The 19,470-nt window shown below is 38.2% G+C and overlaps 1 protein-coding gene and 1 long non-coding RNA gene across 2 annotated transcripts; one reads left to right on the top strand and one right to left on the bottom strand.

The window, feature by feature from the left end:
• Window positions 1-303: 303 nt before the first annotated feature.
• LOC578123 (glioma pathogenesis-related protein 1) lies at window positions 304-19,059 on the bottom strand. Its single transcript, XM_030982585.1, has 6 exons — window positions 18,865-19,059; window positions 12,622-12,846; window positions 11,832-11,935; window positions 10,303-10,403; window positions 3,054-3,169; window positions 304-408 (listed from the first exon to the last, which is right to left on the bottom strand). Exons 1-6 carry the CDS (start codon window positions 19,057-19,059, stop codon window positions 304-306), a joined length of 846 nt encoding a protein of 281 aa, XP_030838445.1.
• Window positions 1,913-4,338, top strand: LOC115922605. The gene is made up of 2 exons (XR_004063502.1): window positions 1,913-2,941; window positions 3,797-4,338. It is a non-coding gene; the product is annotated as an uncharacterized LOC115922605 (long non-coding RNA).
• Window positions 19,060-19,470: the final 411 nt, after the last annotated feature.

Raw genomic sequence — 19,470 nt, 5'->3', positions numbered from 1 at the left:
TTAAAAGAAAAAAAAGGCATGCCCCAATAAGATATGTGACCCATCATTCCGGGCCCTAGCCCCCTCCCCCCCCCCCCCCAATCAGTCTGACCAAGCTGCACGATTCGGCCCACCCACCCTGAAGTATTTCCTTGGTACAAGTGCATATTGTCGACAATTCTCGTCCAAGTAGTTCATAGATGGCGTAGCCTGTGTGTGTTTCATTGGGGGAGGGGTTGGTGGGGGTGTAGCACCGTTGGCATCAAGGGGCTGATCTAACATATCCCTAATCCTCAGCAAAGGAAGGAAGCGACAGAGAGGGGGTTATAGGGACTTAAGTTGTATACTATATTCAAGCTTTTCGTAAATAAACAATATTACAAGGAGGATTTTCAAGATTTTAAGCCATATAAGATACGATTTTGTGACCTTAAGGCATTATGGGAACGATGGCCTCCCCTGTATCATGTCTTTTTAAAAGCATATTTTTCTTTTCAGCTTTGATAATTATATAGACATCCCCATAATCTAGCTAATATATTTGCCCAGCTCCAGTGGGGACAAGAGAAAGGAAAACAAAACACACCCATAATCCTATTGTAATTTGTCCCCTTTGTGGAAATCTTGCTCCCCCTACCCCCCCCCCCCCCCTCAAATGAGAGTCAAACTTATGAACATTTATTTTGGTGACAATTAAGACGATACATTTTACAATGAAACCACCTCAGCCCCCCCCCCCCCCAAAAAAAATAATAAATAAATAAATAAATAAATAAATAAATAAAAAAATAAAAAATAAAAAAATAAATAAATAAATAAAAAATAAATAACTATAAATGTCCAATATCTGACTGTCCGAGTTGTCATCATATAGGCGTAGGCGGCATGGGGGTGGAGGGTGGGGCTGGATATTTCATAATTAAAATAAAAAATTTATTGATTTAAAAAGAATTTGTGAATGTATGGAGAGAAAAGGTGAGTAGATCTACACAAATCACAGACCAATTAAGACTGTTGCAGTTTGTCTCAGTATCATCAGGACAGAGCCATTACCAATACCAGCCAGGCCCCTATTTCTATTAGTTATTAGCGTTCCCGCACAGAAATTGTACCCATGACATTGTGCACATAATTTTTTGGAATAGAATACTCATCTTTCTATTACAATAATATCAAAACAAAACAAAAGGCAAGGGATTCAAAAAATGAATGGTGCCACAATTATTTGCATACTAAGTTAACTAGCACTAACAGTAGTTAGATCTAAATCTAGACAAAATCTAGTCACAAATTTCAAAGTTAAACTCATAGTCTTAAAGCACCCTGACACTTCCACGATATTGGTTTGCGCATGGTTTGCCCATTGTTTCATGTCACGTTTTTGCCATAACAGGAAGCGTTTGCGGAACATGCTGGAGGATGATCGAGGCTGATGCGGGACAAAGCTTGAAATTTGTGGCAGAATTTTCAAAATGTTTAAAATTTTGGCACAACAAATTTGGTGGACGTCTTTCGTGAACACTTCAGGAATTATGAGTATCCTATACGTATTCTACCTGTGTCCATACTGACTGGTGCGTGCCAATGCCCCGAGTGACACGCATGTTTACGACTAGTTCACGATGGATTTACGAATAAATTGCTCATAATTTGTGGATACTTCCCGCAGTTTTCACATTACTTGCGCACTGTCTACGCACAGAAAACTAAGGAAAACAGGAAAAGAAAAAGTGACCGCTGAAAGCATCTTCTCCTTCTTCTTCAAGATAATCTGCCTCCTTCAATACTGAAGATTCTTGCAGATGCCGTATACTCGGCCTGATTGGGGTGTGCAGGTGGACCATTACACCGGTGTTTCCCCCTACTCTTATACGAAAAGTGCAATGGGTTCTTAACGTGCAAGGGTGGTGACTCTTTTGTACACGGGACCTCCATTTAACGTCCTATCCGAGGGACGGAGTGTTTTCCACTTGACATAACCTGCGTCTATGAACAAGGGAAGGGGCACATTAACACACAATGCAGACATCAGTCATCCGCCTCGGTGGGAGTCGAACCCGGGATCTTTGGTTCGACAGGCAGACGCTTTACCGACTGAGCCAACTCGCCTACTCATTGCACTGCTTGAATAATAATGGCGTGAACAATATTTAAGTATGGCGTATATGCAGGAATAAAAATTTGTGGAAGTTTCAGGGTGGCTAAACTCTTATTTGACTTAGTCTAAACTCTAGTTTAAAATAAAATGAATAGTAGATTCTAGTGAGTGACAACCATGACCAACACCATGCATGCATAGATCTAGTACAATTAATTTCAACAGTTAATAGTCTACCCATATTTTAAAAAAATAGGGAAATGATAACACATTAGACTTAGATTTAAGATTCATAGTACGAACAATCGTCCGTCTCGACTTGGACCTATATTGTCCATTGTCCATTGAAATTGATTTTATCTAAATCTCTAGATTTACTAACATCTAAATCAACAGGTGGGACAATCAGAGTTTTGAGTTCGAAATATCTGCTTAAATGTGTTATAAATTGATATAATTTAAGCAGCGACTTCAGATTTTCATTACATTCATGCATCTAATCTCATAAAAGTCCAACTAGGTACACGAAACACAGTTTACTTACCAATTTTTACATCCCGTTCAGACGATGCTACAGATTCGACGGTTCATCGTCTGCTAGAATTGAAGGAGGGCGGGTTTCATGAACCGTCGAATGCGGATTCGTCGGTTCATATATACTTAATAACACTAGAGGGCGTACTCGCTCAAATTGCTGTGTTGACCTGGAGCGGTGGCCGCCATTACTAAGGAGGGCAGAAAAACGAACGACCCAACAAGATACTGTGCACAACTTACGTGGAAAAATTTGGAGAAGCCAGGTTCGTGCGATGCATTTGGATGTTCGAACCGAAGAAAGAAAGGGAACTGCCTAATAGTTCACAAGTAAGTTCTTCTTAATGTTATGTTGATTAATAAGGAGATTTTGGAGCTAAAAATGTAGTTTATGCAGTGACTGTAGTCTGTACCCGGCACGGGTTGTCTCATGACAAGCCACCGCAGCTCCTGCAGCAGCGGAGCGCGCCAGTCCACGCCCGCCTGGCTGGGGCAGGCATGGGTTAAGGTTCTGGGGACGGTGATGGGAAAATTCTGCTGCGCTGGAGTCGCTCGCAACTCCAAGAGCCAGAGAGTCCAACTCGGAAATATAACTCCATGAGTTTGATTCTATTAAATAAAATGATATAATTAATTTTATCTTATCTAATTTCAAGATAAAAATCAAATGTCAACTTCTGACTTTATATTTTATTTTTAACTAGTCTATATCTAGGCTAGACTCTCGATCTAGATCTAGACTCTAGATCTAAACTCTAGTCTCTAATTTCTAAAGCCTGAAAGGCAAAGCCAGGCTAGACAGAAATAACCGTGTGATATGGGTCATTTCTTTAATAAAACTGACATTTGTTGACATTCCCCATAATATAATCAGAGGTCTAGTGCCAGCCAGACGCAGTCTCAGTAGAACAACCGACGATATAGAGAGACTGAAGCTTTTGGTCTAAGCCAGGCTAGCCTGCCATATTTCACATCACAGGAGTTATCCAACTACCTTAGGCTAGCCTAAAAATCCCACCGCACACTACACTATTTCTATCAAATGACATTATTTTATTCATTTGGCTGGAAGCTGCTTTCAGTTTCAGTCTTAAAAATCACATGAAATAGCATGAATAGTAGAACAATTGTCATGTTATGAGAAAAAACTCATTATTGTTTCCATTTGCTTTTATTGTAATGCAGGAATACACCCAAGAGAGGAAAGGATGTTACACACCACATCTCCTTCCTAGAGCTGTGCCTACTGTCTTTCCTGGACGTCCTCCCTATAAACAGACCCATGGCTCAAGACTCCCAGCAAAACCATGTACAACATCCGAAAGTGTTCCCGTGCCTCCAAAGAAACCCTATGACATTACAAAAGAACATGACTATTCTTTTTCTGTCTGAGTTGATTAGAAACTGAATATAACCAGACAGCAAGTGCAGGATGCCAAGAAAAAAAAAGTGGTGAAACAAGGTAAACAGGAAAGATGGAAAAACCAGGACTCTCTTGCAGGAAGTCCACGAAAGCAAGCTCATTAGCCAGGATCAGCTTGACCTACTTCAACACAACTTTGGAGAGAACGCATTTTCAGGAAAAAAAACCAAAACATAGAACTTCATTCGTACAAACTACAAAGACAGATCGGTCTTTTATATTTTGCCTCTTGTCTGCATAGCTTATCCACTGGATGATTGACTGTGAAGCCGTTTAAAACTGGAGAGAGCTTTCAATAATCTTTTAAAATAACAGAACAATCTGAGACTTTTGTTCTGTGTAATGAAATAAAATTCTTGGGACACATTGTGACAGTTGCACAACCTAACCATAATTTTCTGTTTGTTAACTTTACACGAAGGCAAACTAAAGAGGAACTTAGAAGAGTTGATTAAATTAGGGGTTAAACAAAATGTACCTGAATTTTGAGGTACACTGTATTTGAATATTTACTCTATAAGGGTCATTCCATGTCAAATCACCCAAAAAATCTGAAAATCTTAACCCGACCATTTTTGATTTTGATGAAACTTAGTATACTTGTTGAGTGTGATCTCACAGCACCAAATCCAAAATTTTAGGTCAATCGGGTGAGGGGTTTGGGAGATACGGCCCACCAAATTTTGAGATTTTTTCAAAAATGGGGGTGGCGGGCCTACCTTTGAACCCTTGTATCTCGGGACCTAATGGGTCAATCTTCACAAAATTTGTATTGTTTTAAAGGGTATTCAATAAGGATTCCAAATCTGCCGCCATTTTGAAGATTCGTACATGTTGGGGTACTTTGACCTCTTGACCTCAGATTTAACCTTGAAATTGACCTTGTGGATCACGTAACTTTGACAACATTTTTCATGAAATGTAATCTCTGACATGTTCACTAAAACATATTAAAGTTTCAGAGATATAATATTTTTTGTTTTGGAGTAATAAGGATTGAAAGTATCCATGCTCACAGATATTCACAATAAACCCTATTATAATGTATACAATACATGCAATATGCACAGTACAACATACATCTTCCACATGTTTTTTTGTTTTAGTCACATCCATCCTAAATGTCAGCAGTACTTGAATAGAAATAAAATGACAAGTTCATATAGGCCTAAAGGGTTAACAGGATGTATGGCTTTAGACCTCTGAGTCGGTTCTAGGATAATTACCCCCTGGAAAATTCACCCCCTGAAAACTACCCTCTAAGGACAATTACCCCAGAGGTCAATTACCCCCCCCCCCCTATTCGTTAAAGTGGAAGTCCAAACTGATAAGGTGGTTATAATCAAAGCAGATTTATTTTTTGGGGTATATTATTCTTGAGGGGTAATTTTCCCGGGGGGGGGGGGGGGGTAATTGTCCTAGGGGGAAATTGTCCGGGTGTTGATTGTCCTTGGGGGGGGGGGGACAGATTGTCCTAGGAGGTAATTTTCTGAGGGGTAATAATCCTCTGGGTGTGATAGTCCTTGGGGGGGGGGGGGGTAATTGTCCTCAGGGGGGGGGGGTAATTTCCTGAGGGTTAATTTTCCAGGGGGGTAATTATCCTAGAACCGACTCAGAGGCCTAAAGCCATACATCCTGTTAACCCTTTAGGCCTATATGAACTTGTCATTTTATTTCTATTCAAGTACTACTGACATTTAGGATGGATATGCCTAAAACAAAAAAGCATGTGGAAGATGTATGTTGTACTGTGCATATTGCATGTATTGTATACATTATAATAGGGTTTATTGTGAATATCTGTGAGCATGAATACTTTCAATCCTTATTGCTCCTAAACAAAAAATATTATATCTCTGAAACTTTTACATGTTTTAGTGTACATGTCAGAGATTACATTTCATGAAAAAAGTTGTCAAAATTACGTGATCCACAAGGTCAATTTCAAGGTCAAATCTGAGGTCAAGAGGTCAAAGTACCCCAACATGTACGAATCTTCAAAATGGCGGCAGAATTGGAATCCTTATTGAATACCCTTTAAAACAATACAAATTTTGTGAAGATTGACCCATTAGGTCCCGAGATACAAGGGTTCAAAGGTAGGCCCGCCACCCCCATTTTTGAAAAAATCTCAAAATTTGGTGGGCCGTATCTCCCAAACCCCTCACCCGATTGACCTAAAATTTTGGATTTGGTGCTGTGAGATCACACTCAACAAGTACACTAAGTTTCATCAAAATCAAAAATGGTCGGGTTAAAACCATTGGGTGATTTGACATGGAATGACCCATAAGCTTCATAATTGTACCTGCAATATCTGATTCAGTTGCTATAATTTTTGCAAATTATTTGCACTCTACATGTGCTTTGATTCTGCAGGTACAGTATGGATAACCTGAGATAAACATGTAGACCTTTTTTATAACATTGTCTGGATTGTTCTCAACCAAGTGATTTACATCATTAAAGATGAAAAGCAAGAAATTCACATCAAGTGAGCCCATTTTCAATAAACGAGAAGAATTCACAGATGAGTGGCAATTGAAAAGCTTGTGTAATGCACAGTTGCACACCATATACACACCCGTAGATCGTTTTGTACATAGGTTTGAATTTTGTTCCAAAATGGAAAACTGCTTTTGAAGAGATTTGATAACAGAGCAATTATATGGAATAATGTCACTAGATGTAAACCCATAAGATTGTGCACTCTTTGGCTTGTTGTATCTACTGTGTACATTTGAGGGTAATCAGTTTCAAATTTATTATTATACCTGATGAATAATGATGTCAAAAGACCATGTTACTATGAGGTTTCACTGAATAGTGTAGTGCAGTATCCTGAGATGTAAGTCTCATCAATTAGAGTTCTTCATAGCTATACAGGTGACTTGGAATACATATGCTCAATTACTTTTTCTGGTTTGCATTTATTACTCGATGAAATGTCTTTGTATTATTAGTAAATGTGACGCGCCTGCGTGCGCTTGGAGCCAAGACTAGTTAATAAAGTGTTTGTTATCGCTGACATCTTGACACATAGACATTGGCCTCCTGACATGTTTTGGGAGTTATTGTGGTGGTTTTGGGATGTGTGATGCTTGTCTTTGGTGGCGAATCAATTTGTCGTGGTTGTGTTGCCTATGATAAGAAATTGCTAACCTGTTTGGGAATAAAAATTTCGCCCCCGGCCCCTTCTGGTGCTTATAATCCTGTTTTTGCCTATTTTTAAGCACAAATTGCCTATTTATAACGGCCCCTCCAGGAAAGAAAAATTCCCCTCCATATAGTAGTTAAATTTGGCCCTTTGATTGATTTCAAGAAACGTCCTCCCTGCCGCTCCCGGCCCACGGCGAGTATAGGCCTACCGTTTGTGACTTAACTTGGTTAACACACTTAGACTTTGACAGAAGAATTCCTCATTTTAGAAGAAGTATAAGTTTACAATTGAATTTACGAAATAAACTTATATGCCAAGGATAATAATAAAGATTGTCTTTCAACGATGAAATGAAAACTAAAATTCATGATTTAATTAATGGTACAAAAGTAAAAGAGCATCAAATAAAAACAAATAATAGTCACACAGACATTGACGGTAAAGATTAAGAAAGAAGACCAGAATTCCCATGTCTGCAAACAGCATTGCAGTCTTCAAGACAATGTTGAATAGAATGCAGTATGTAATGCTTTAAAATTAAAGATATTACCAACACAGATTTCGAAATAAAAAATCAAAAGAAGCCCTCTACACCGTGTGAGTCAAAAAAAGTTTACACCTAGAAAATTGCTAATTATTTTAAAAATCATCTATGAACAGTAAATTATTATACATCTTATGAAAGAGTGTTTTATCCCAAATCGTTTGGTATCACTTTTGTGTGGTATGTGTTAACGCTGGGATGAACAGGAGGCATTGTTTGCGAGAGTGCAAAAATCAACTTGTGCCAAAGTGATGCCTACAGTATGTTCGGATTAGCGGAGTGAGAGAATGAATTTAATGTATCAAATGAAATGGATTGCATATGCGTTTTGCAAAAGCAAAGTCACATACACACACGCGCGCACAAAATGTTCGTTGATATTTAATATGTGTGGCATGATTAATTTTGTTAGGAATGTTATTTGGATCTGCAAAGACCGAATTAATACCCAAATCCCAATTGTTTTTATGTGACATCACATAAGCAACTTTGGCGCAAGTCGAATTTTGCACTCACGCAAAAAATGCCTCCTGTTCATCCAAGCGTAAACACATACCCCACAAAAATGATACCAAAATGATTTGGGATAAAACACTCTTTCATCAGATGTATAATAATTTACTGTTCATAGATGATTTTTAAAAATAATTAGCAATTTTCTAGGTGTAAACTTTTTTTGGACTCACACTCTATTAATCGAAGTAAACCACAACCACCGGATTTTACACGTAATCCGCCGCGGTTTGTGGAGGGGTAACCGCATTATATTACCGCATTATATCTGAACAAACTTTTATACGATTCCCACTATTCCGAATTATGGGTTGCGAAGTAAAGATGAATAGAAGTAAAACTCAAAAAATGTAATCAGGTCCTTTGGACGTGTTGTAGTTGGGGAGTTCAGTCCAATCTCGTTGTCATGTCAGCGTTGCCAAGCCCTTAGCCCACTAAAACAAAAAAGATTACGAGAAGATAAATAAAACGCAACGAATGCATCCACCACGTATTACAACAATATGATTTAAGGGCAAAGTTAACATTAGTTGTAAGTTTTATGAAAGGGAGCCCCGGTGTAAATGGGTATAAATGAATCTCTCTCTCTCCTGTTTCATATAGAATCCACCACTGTCTTTCTTCCTTCCATTCGGTATCTTATATCTCCTGTTTGGTTGCTTACAGTCTTCTTTTCTTTCCATCACACACCCTTCCATTTTTTTTGGGACCTAGTCCTGTTTATTATCGTGCAATATGTTTACATTGAGAGCAGCGAGGTAATTGGATGCAATGCTAATGCATTTAACAGTCATGTATTTGCTTTTGTATTACATTTTCATTAATGATATCTATTTCATGTACCTATTACTTTCTATTCTACATGTTTTCTTATTGCTGCAATTTGTATAAATATTGTATTTAACTTGCACTGTAGAAACATGTACAATTCAGTTTGTGACTACCAGTCATGTTTAAAGGGGTAGTCCACCCTGATGTTGAATTGGTTTTAATAGAAGCAGAAAAATAAAAGAAATATGTCAGTGAAAGTATGAGCAAAAACGGATTAGAAGTATCAAATCAAATACAAATTGACAACTCTGTGAGGTATCTTGCGAGGTCCCTTCCAATTTGCCCTGTTTGTAGTAGGTCCATGGTAATACTAAAAAAATCAAATCAAAAAATGATATCTTCCCTTCAGAAAATGTTCAATCATATTACATTCACCCTAAATATAATTATTGCAAATGTGTCAATAATACAACCCCCGTATAACCCTTAATATTCTGTCATCAATAACTAAGAAAGTGACAATTTATGAAATTTTCTGTACAGAGAGAATTAGAGAGGAGCTCGCACGATATGTCACAGTGTTGCCATCACTGATGACAACTTAAAAATTCATAACTTTTCTAATTTAATCGGATATTGCTCAAAATTTCACTAATTTATTTGTCTCATTTTTCTGATATACTAGGGTTGACTTCCCCTTTAAAGATACTATGTCCCTTTTGCAGCCAACATCAAATTCTGTAGAACTTTGCAGGAATTATGAATATGTCACGGATGACCTATCTGTGAAATTTAAACGTTAGCAAGGAAACCCGTTTACTTGCTAGACTTCGCTGTCAGACACTATTGAGTGACTGACTAGCTTTTTTTTTCCTTCTTTGGTATTAACATACATAAAGTGAGCTGTAAAGGGTACATGATCATTTGTCTACATCAATAACCCACTTCTTGTAATGGCCAAATTAAAGTGATTGAATCTTTGCGCAGCATAAAACGTATGACCATTCGGTACAATGGTCTGAAAATCAGACTATTACTTACTGGCTCTATAGCTCTTAAGTCGATTTGACTACTATTAGTCGTTATTTTCCCACTTAAAGCAGTTTTCAAGCACCCTTTTTTTAGGGAAGTTCTAAATTAGTATTATCTTTCAAATGCCGTTGAAATTTAACCTTTTCATTATTTTTGGCCTGCAAATGGGATTTAGTACCTTGAAATAAACCTTGAATTGAATTGAATTGAATTGAATTGAATTGAACTAAATTGAATTGAATACTTACAGGTGCAAAGATTATTCTCGCAGCTATATGTATCTCCTTCACTATCAGGGCAACTAGAACAGGGCACACCTGATTCGTATGGGCGATGGGTCACATTACCTCTGGAAGATAGTAAAAGAACCATTCAATATCAAGACTTTAAGTCATAAATTACAAGTTTTATTTAATAATCCCATCATTCTTCACTATTTTTAATTAAAAATTGTTCAGATGTGGTTGACATTTTTATAAAATGCATTGTACTTTTCCTTAGGGGAAGCGGGGGGGGGGGGTTACCTTTTAGTTTAGTTTCATGTTCTTAATTTATAGAATTGTATATATAGCATCAAATTGTTTCATTTTTTTATTTTGCACATCTTGATATATATGTTTACTTTACAGTAAGTATTTGTTTTTTCTTTCTGACGTTTTGACAATTATGTATCATTCTATTAATTAACATATCTCTTGTCTCTTCGATATATATTTTCCACAAAATAGAGAAAGATAAATATGATATGATTACGACTATGATGTAACAATATATAATATGTTAATTCCATTCCCACGCAATGTGCCATTTCAACGCAATGTACACAGTCATGTACTCATTTATTTGTATACACTTTGTTGCACTTGTTTGTGATGTTGAATTCACTATCTGACGAAATTAATTGAAACCGGTAATAGTGAATTGAAACTCACAAGGATCTTTATTTCATTTGTTTTCTTTAACCATGACGGATGGACGATTTCCATAATAAAGTATTTGTATAATTATGTACTCTCTTTAAAAAAAAGAGTGAATTTTCACTCTATTTTCTACTTTCTTGGGAGTGACGTCCGTGATCACTTGTTTAGGAGTGAAAATCGATTGAATTTAGTCTAAAATAAGAGTGCTCTCTAAGAAGAAAAGAGTGAATGTTCACTCCATTTTCACTACATTTTCACTCTCCAGAGGAGTGACGTCCGTGATCACTCGATTTTTTTTAGAGTGTACATACATTATGTCTCTATGTGCTTCTTGCATGACAGCCCGCCCAACGGACAGATCGACCACAGATAACCCGACCAGGCCCTGGACAACTCGTCTGGGTCTAGTTGTTAGGGTGTCACTCTATCCGGACAACTCGACCAACTTGTTTTGATTTTATGAACTAAAGTCACTTATGAGCGAAATATTGGCCGGCACGATTTTCAAATTTCAGCACACTAAATTTTAAAATTGAATCCAAATTTGGCCCCCCCTAAGAAATCCTGGATCCGCGCCTGCAAATACATGTATATATATATATATATATATATATATATAATATATATAGGCTCTAAATATTTTTAGAAACAACTACGCAAAAAATGATGAAGATAGAGAAGACTAATGCCTTTAGACCAACAGTTGTATTAGGTCACGTAACCTATAATATAAACGGTTCTCTCTCTTCATCATTTATTGCGTACTTGAATTCATATGTGTGTGTGCGTGTGTGTGTGTATGTAACTATCCCGAGCAAAATGGGAACAATGACCATGCAATGATGACAACGAATTACCCGGGTCCGTAATTACAGACGATGTACGTGTCAGGACGGTACAATGAATGCGGTGGACATGCAGCCCTGCCACATCCTATGAAAGAGGTTGTAGCCCACACCATCTATACCAAAATGAAAAAAATGGTAATGAAAATAAAACAAAGACAACAATAACAACAACAACTACTACGACTACTACTGCTTGGTCTACTACTTATAATAATGATAATAACAATAGTAATTAAAATGATAATAATTTGTATAAAATAATAAACATGATGATGATAATAATGATAAAAAAAATTAATGATGTTGATAACAATAATAATAATTATGATCATAATCATCATCATTTCCATCATCGTCGTCGTCGTAAGCTTTTTTTTTTAAAGGATGCTACCAACATACAGTTAAATTATTCAATTTCAAACCCCTGGTCAATTTAATGTTTTGTGTATTTTTTCATCATCATTTCCATCATCGTCGTCGTCGTCGTAAGCTTTTTTTTTAAAGGATGCTACCAACATACAGTTAAATTATTCAATTTCAAACCCCTTGTCAATTTAATGTTTTGTGTATTTTTCGTGACTCAAGAATAAAAGGAGGACTGGTTAAATTAGGGCCTTTGTTGAATACTTTTAGCTGTAATTAATGTGTCACATTTTAAAGAAACATAAATCAGGAGAAAAAAAATCACATTCTTAAAAACGACCTAACTTTAATGGTAAGGGTATGATTATATATATAATTAGTTGTTAATTGTATGTATTGTCAACGGCTAAAAAAGGCTTTGAGCTTTGAAACTTACCTGAGTGTAGTGGGCACAGAATGCGGAACAGGTGTTGGTTTCGAAGTCATAATCAGCCTTCTCGTTATTCCACGAATCCATTATAGAATCAAGAGTGCCGGCATACACCTGGGCGATGTTCTGGCCTACACTACTAAATTCTGTTACCAGACTTCGGAAGTTAAAGCCGAAGTCGCATCGGTTCGCCCACCTCTGCGCAAGACCTGCAAGGTCATGACTCCATTGCTGTAACCAGAGAACGAGGCAATATTAGGATACTTTATTTTTCATTTATGCCGCGTCATTGAAAGTAAATGAGGTTTTAAAAAAGTATAAAGATTGATACAAACAAAGATCGTTGGCGTACGCAGGATTTTTTCAAGGGGGGAGGGGGGGGGGGTTAAAATTTTGAAATCGGGCTGAAAATTTCGCAACGACTCAGCCAGCCGCTGAATAAGCGGGGGGGGGGGGGGTAAGGTCACCTTTTTTAGGTCAGCCATTGGCATAATTTTTTAATATTTTTTTAAATAATTAAAAAAAAAAAACCAACCAAAGGGGGGGGGGTTCTTCCAAAATACACACATAAAAAATACCAAGGGGGGGGGGGGGGTTCACCCCCCCCCCCCTGCGTACGCGCCTGACAAAGATTACATATCGAAAATAATATCGCTAGTGATATTTGTTTGTCTCGCAATGTATGGTCAAAGGGATCTAAAAAATCACAACGCTTCGTGCGCCGCTGCAACGCTTCGGCAGGTGATAAAATAAGCGAGCGTGTTTTATATTCTACGGGCGGACCGTCGGTCAAATAATTCGAATAATAACGTCGTGATCTTTTAGATCCCCTGTTGACCATAACATTGCGACAAACGAATATAACTAGCGATATTATTTTCGATACTACATCCGCAATGAATAATATATATATATTTTTTTAATTACATAATTGCATTGTTCAAAGTTATATGAAAGAATACATTCACCAAAAATGACAAATTAAGGAACAGAAATGGGATAAGAAATGAAAAAGATTAATTCAACATATTGCACAAAATGATAATAAACTCTAGACATCGAAACTCTTACATGTACATTTTTTCACACTTCACTTTTAAAGGGCCCTAAGGCGGCCCCTGGATGCTCATCTGATCGTAATTTAATGCCTAAAACCCCTGAGCTTCTGGGAGCTCCACCCCCTGGACCCCACTCCAATTAGTGACCTGCGTTTCAGTGCATGTCACAAATAAGGTACCAAAATATGCTCATCTAATCGTAATTAAATGCCTAAAACCCCTGAACTTCCAGGGGCTCTGTTTAATGAATATTTTTGTAATATTGGTCCGAATCTGAAAAAAAATATTCCAAACAGTCAAACTGATTTTCATGAATACTTAGGAGAACCTAACATGCAAAGTTTATTTCTGGTGCCCACAAATGACGAAGAATTGCTTGGTATTGTTAGAGCCCTCAAGAACAAGAAAAGTCCTGGGTATGATCATATTGGGAACGAACTTATTAAGCAAGTTATTGTCGGTATCCTTTAACCACTAGTTCATGTTTTTAATTTGTCTATGTCAAGCGGAGTTGTACCGATAAACATGAAGATCGCAAAAGTTGTACCAAGTTTTAAAAAAGGTGACTCTCAATTACTGACAAATTATCGTCCGATTTCTTTGTTAACCTGTTTTTCAAAAATTCTGAACAAAATTATTTATGTAAGAACTATAACATTTTTAAACAAAACATGTGTCTTCAGTAATTATCAGTTTCGTTTTCGGGAGAAGCATACAACAACGCATGCAATTGTACACCTTATAGATAAACTTGCTTCTGCCTTAGTCGCTTACACACCATCGGTACATTTTTAGACTTTTCCAAGGCCTTTGATACTGTAGACCATGAAATTCTCTTAAGTAAATTATGTCATTATGGTGTCAGGGGAGTCGCCTTGGATTGGCTTAGAAGTTATATTACTGATAGAAAGCAATATGTGTCCCTAACATGGAATTGACTCTAGCCCCCCCCCCCCAAAAAAAAAGTAACATGTGGTGTTCCCCAAGGATCCATTTTGGGAACACTTTTATTCATCTTGTATATTAATGATTTTCAACGCTCATCAAGTGTATTATCATTCATATTTTTTGCTGATGACTCAAGTGTATTTTTTTTCTCATAAATGTCCACAAACATTGTTGAAAACTGATAATGAAGAGTTTCGAAAAGTAATGAAGTGGATTAATGCTAATAAGTTATCCTTGAATCTTCAGAAAACTAATTATATACTGTTCAGTAATTCAGTTAAGTGGCATTTAATAATAACCCAATTGAGAGAGTTACTTCAACAAAATTTCTTGGGATATCCATAGATGAAAAACTGAATTGGAAAATCATGTAGACAAATTAAGTAAAGTGGTGTAAAAAAATACTGGTGTTATTATAAGTTGAGATCATGTATACCTCAAGAGGTATTGTTCATTTTGTACTCTACTCTTATTTTATCATGTATTAATTATGGTATGTTAGCATGGGGCAAATCATCCAAAACTCAAATCCACAGGCTTTTCGTTGTGCAGAAGCGGGTTATCAGAATAATTTGTAAAGCGAATTATCGTGCACATACATATCTACTTTATTATGAAAACGGTATTCTAAAACTAAAAGATCTCTATTCAATGCAACTTGGAATGCTCATGTTTAGCATTCACTCTGGGGACCTCCCTCCTGCCCTTGCTCAAATCTTGAGAAGAAATAACCAAATTCACACCTATAATACTAGACAGGCTTCTGCTCTCCATTTACCATATGTAAGGACAACCTTCACTCTGAATACACTAATGTCCACTGGCCCCAGGTTCTGGAATTCACTTGATACTACTATAACAAATACTTCAAGTATCTCAGTTTTTAAACGTAGACTTAAGTCATATTTTCTTCACAAGTATGTCGATGACACATGAATGATACATGACGCAACGCACTTTTATTGTAAATAAAAGTTGTCTCGTTGAAAGTTCAAGCTAGAATGATTCAATTACACACTAATTCATGCCACGCCCTGGTCTCCGTGGCAGAATTAGCTCGCACACCTGTACGAGCTGCCTATGCAAATTACATTTCATCGGGGCATAGCCCCGGAACCAACATAAGTATGCATTCATTAACGATACAAACAACATTTGTCTGCTATACAATCGTACCGCAGACAAATAATATTCCTCACATCAAGCTACGAGAAAGTATATCATCATCTCACAGAATTCTGCTCGAATACCGCATCGAAATCAGGTTTTCATTTCTCGATGAAAGATGGTTTTAAATGAACCATGTACTCTTTTCGAGGCACTTGGAAGCAGGGGCGTCACTAGACCTTTTTCAGTGGGGGGGGGGGGGTGTAGAGGCCAACGATAACCGACAAAACTAGCGACCAATTACCGACAAAATTAAATGTCCAATATCTACAAATTCAACCCTATAAACCCGGGGCCGAAGGCTAATTGTTTTTCTTATGGACTATCTATAGTACTTGCATATGCGCAAATGGTCATGTTCCTCGACGACATAAATATATGAATTATTTCGTCAACTAATTAGTCAGCATCATAGCTGATATATTTTAATGCAGGCGCGGAGCTAGGATCTTATTTTAGGGAAGGCGGCAGTGAGCAAGCGAATCACTCAAAGAGCGCTCATTAGGGGATGTGGGTGATAGGCCTCTAAATTATTAGGAAAAGAAGACGATTTATTGTACCTTTCTCGACTGTTAATCCTTGTCTAAATGAAGTCCCCCCCCCCCCCCCTCCCGCGCGAAGCTCGAAAGCTTTGACGTTTCATTAAATTATTTTGAAAAGAAGACAATTTGCTGTACCGTTCTCTACTGTTAATCCTTGTCTGAATTCAGTTTCTCCCCACACGCGCGAAGCGCGGAAGTTTTGGCGTTTCGTTATTATTAGAGAAAGTAGACGATTCGTTGAACCTTGCTCGACTCTAAATCCTTATCTGAATCAAGCCTCCCCTTCCGCGTATAGCGCGGAAATTTTGACGTTTCATTAAATTATTAGAGAAAGAAGACGATTCGTTGTACTGTTCTCGACTCGTCTACATGAAGTTTTCTCTCTTCGCGCGAAGCGCGGAATTTTAGGCGTTTCATCACAATATAGAGAAAGGAAGACGATTCGTCGTACCGTTTTCGATTCTTATTACTCCCTATTCAATTAAATTCAGTTTTCCCCCTCTCGCGTGAAGCGCGGAAGCTTTGGCGTTTCATTAAATTATTAGGGAAAGAAGACGATTCGTTTGTACCGTTTTCTAATCTTAATAAGCCCTATTTGATGCACTGTTTTCGACCCTTAATTCTTATCTGAATAAAGCTTCCACCTCCCGCGCGAAGCGCGGAAGTTTTGACCTTTCATTAAATTATTAGAGAAAGAAGACGATTCGTTGTACCGTTCTCGACTCGTCTAAATGACGTTTTTCCCCTTCCGCGCGGGGGGGGGGGGGGCGTTTCATCACAATATAGAGACAGGAAGACGATTCGTCGTACCGTTGTTGACTCTTAAACCTTGTTAGAATTTAGTTTTCCCCGAAAATTTTAAACCTCTGATTTCTTTAGCTGATATTATAGGAAAGTGAAACTTCGAGAAAATACAAGTATTGTAGTTGTAGTCACTCTCGAAGTCGTCACAGCGGATAAAATGTCACAGTTCGTAGGGAGAAAACTTGTCGGCCGACCAACAATATACATCTCACCAACTTCAAATTCTGCATTGATATAGTACACGAGGATCGAGCAAGAATACCGACACAGCTGACCCGACATAGCAACATATTTACCCGTGTCTTTCTTGCTCCCTCGACAAGACGACTCCACCCAACAACCCTGCTCTCTTTTACTCCCACTCCTCCTCTCTCAGGCTCTTACCTCTCCTCTCTCTCCTCTCTTTCACCCCCGTTCTTTTGTTTCCCTTTTTACTCTCTTTTCTTTCTTTTCCTTTCTTGCCTCTCCTCGCTCTTTTTCTTTTTTCTCTTTCTTTCTTCTCTTTTCTTTCCTTTCTTTTTCCTTTCTTTCCTTTCTTTCCTTTCTTTTCCTTTCTTTCTTCTCTTTTCCTTTTCTTTTTTCTTTTCTTTCCGTTTCCCTTTCTTTTTCCCTCCCCCTTTTCTCTTTTTTTTCCGACGGCAGCGCAATTTTACCGACAATATCCTGACAGGTGGGAGGGGGGGGGGTGTCGCATCCCCCACACCCCGCCCTTTTGCGACGCCCCTGCTGGTAGGCCTACACTGCAGGCAAAAGTCAGGACTAACATTTAGCATGTTATTAATTTTATTACCACCCTTATATTCTCTGAAAATGTTATCTTTATTGAGGGTGACTTGAAAAGGTTAATAATTTGGAAGGAAGGGGGTGCAACCTGGCACACGCTTCTACCTCTTGGTTGCTTTGATCCATTGCCGAAAATATTTTGGCACCTATCATCCCCCCCTACCACGGATACAAATCGACACCCCTGGTCACTGCCATTTGAGTGTGCCCGGCCCCCTCTTCAATAACGACTCCCAAGCCTTCGAGAATGACCCCAAAATTTCTAGATTACCATTCTGCCGCTCTTTGAGGGGCCGGGCGCGACCTTTTCAGAAGAGTGTTTCTACACTAATCTTTTCATGCACTACGGCTTTACATAAACAAACATGCTAAGAATTCTTTTAAATAAGCATAATTCCGACTCAGTTTTGCATAACCTAAATATTAAAATACGGTCAGTCACCCCTCTCCCCCTCAATGCACCCGCATTTCACACACGCACCCTCCTCCCTAGTCTTTTCCCTTATTCGTCGTTACTGTCACTTAGTGCCATTTCGCTGTATTTCTCTCCCGGCTTCTGTCTTCTTTTTCTTTCTCTTTCTCTTTGTTGAACTCTCTCTTACTTTTCCTTTCTTTTCTCTTCTCCTTTTTTTTTTCTTCTTCTTTTCATTTCTCCTTTTCTCTTCTTTTCTTCCTCTTTTTTTACTTCTCAATTTATTTGCGCCGCCAATAGGGGAGGGGGGCCGCGGCCGTTTCGGCCCACCCCTGGATCCGCCACTGATTATAATCAATTATTGTGTTTGTGCCTCTCTCCGCAAATCTTGCAAGTGGTTGGTTAAGGGTTAGAGATAATTGGTCCAGTGTTGAAGTTAAGAATTCGGATAGTATAGGAAATTGGCTAGGAGCAAGTTTCGATAGAGCAAGTAGTGTCGCAAGATCAGCAAGTATCGTATATAAACAAAACTTACCAGAGCTACCATGTTTGCAGCAGATGGCTGTACTTCACTACGGAACTGGTTATGTCGAGCCAGGATTTTGTCTCTATCCCATTGATTATATATTCCATTAACAACTGGGAGCCATTCCTCGGTCAGGTCGGTGACTTCGGCCATCTCTCCAAAGGAGACTGCCAAAACAAGCACGAGACTCAATGCACAGATCATGATGATGTGGTGGTTTGTACAGGTAGGCACTGCTCAGATATGAAACAGCTCTTGGGATGCTAACGTATATATTAGGGCTGGTTACCTATGACCGACCGACGTAGGTAATTTCACCTTCGAAAGATTTATTAGACTTTTATATGTCCTTCGGAATCCAATCAGAATTTAATTTTGTGACATATTGAATACCATATGCTCATAGCATGCCCATGAGGCTGCATGCACGCTATCGTTATAGCAGGGCTGTCAACAGGCGCGGATCCAGGATTTCTAAGGGGGGGGGCAAATTGAAATTATGCGAGCCAAATATTGGTACGTAATGGTGACACCGGCAGTGGCAAAAACGTTTGGGGTGGGGGTAGACAAAAACAAAATCCCCATCACCCCACTCACTTAATTACTGTCAGATGA

This window comes from Strongylocentrotus purpuratus, unplaced genomic scaffold (assembly GCF_000002235.5).
Source record: "Strongylocentrotus purpuratus isolate Spur 01 unplaced genomic scaffold, Spur_5.0 spur5_scaffold_12, whole genome shotgun sequence".
NCBI classification, from domain to species: Eukaryota; Metazoa; Echinodermata; class Echinoidea; order Camarodonta; family Strongylocentrotidae; genus Strongylocentrotus; species Strongylocentrotus purpuratus.
Note: the sequence above shows the minus strand (reverse complement) of the source record. Positions and strands in the feature narration are given on the sequence as shown.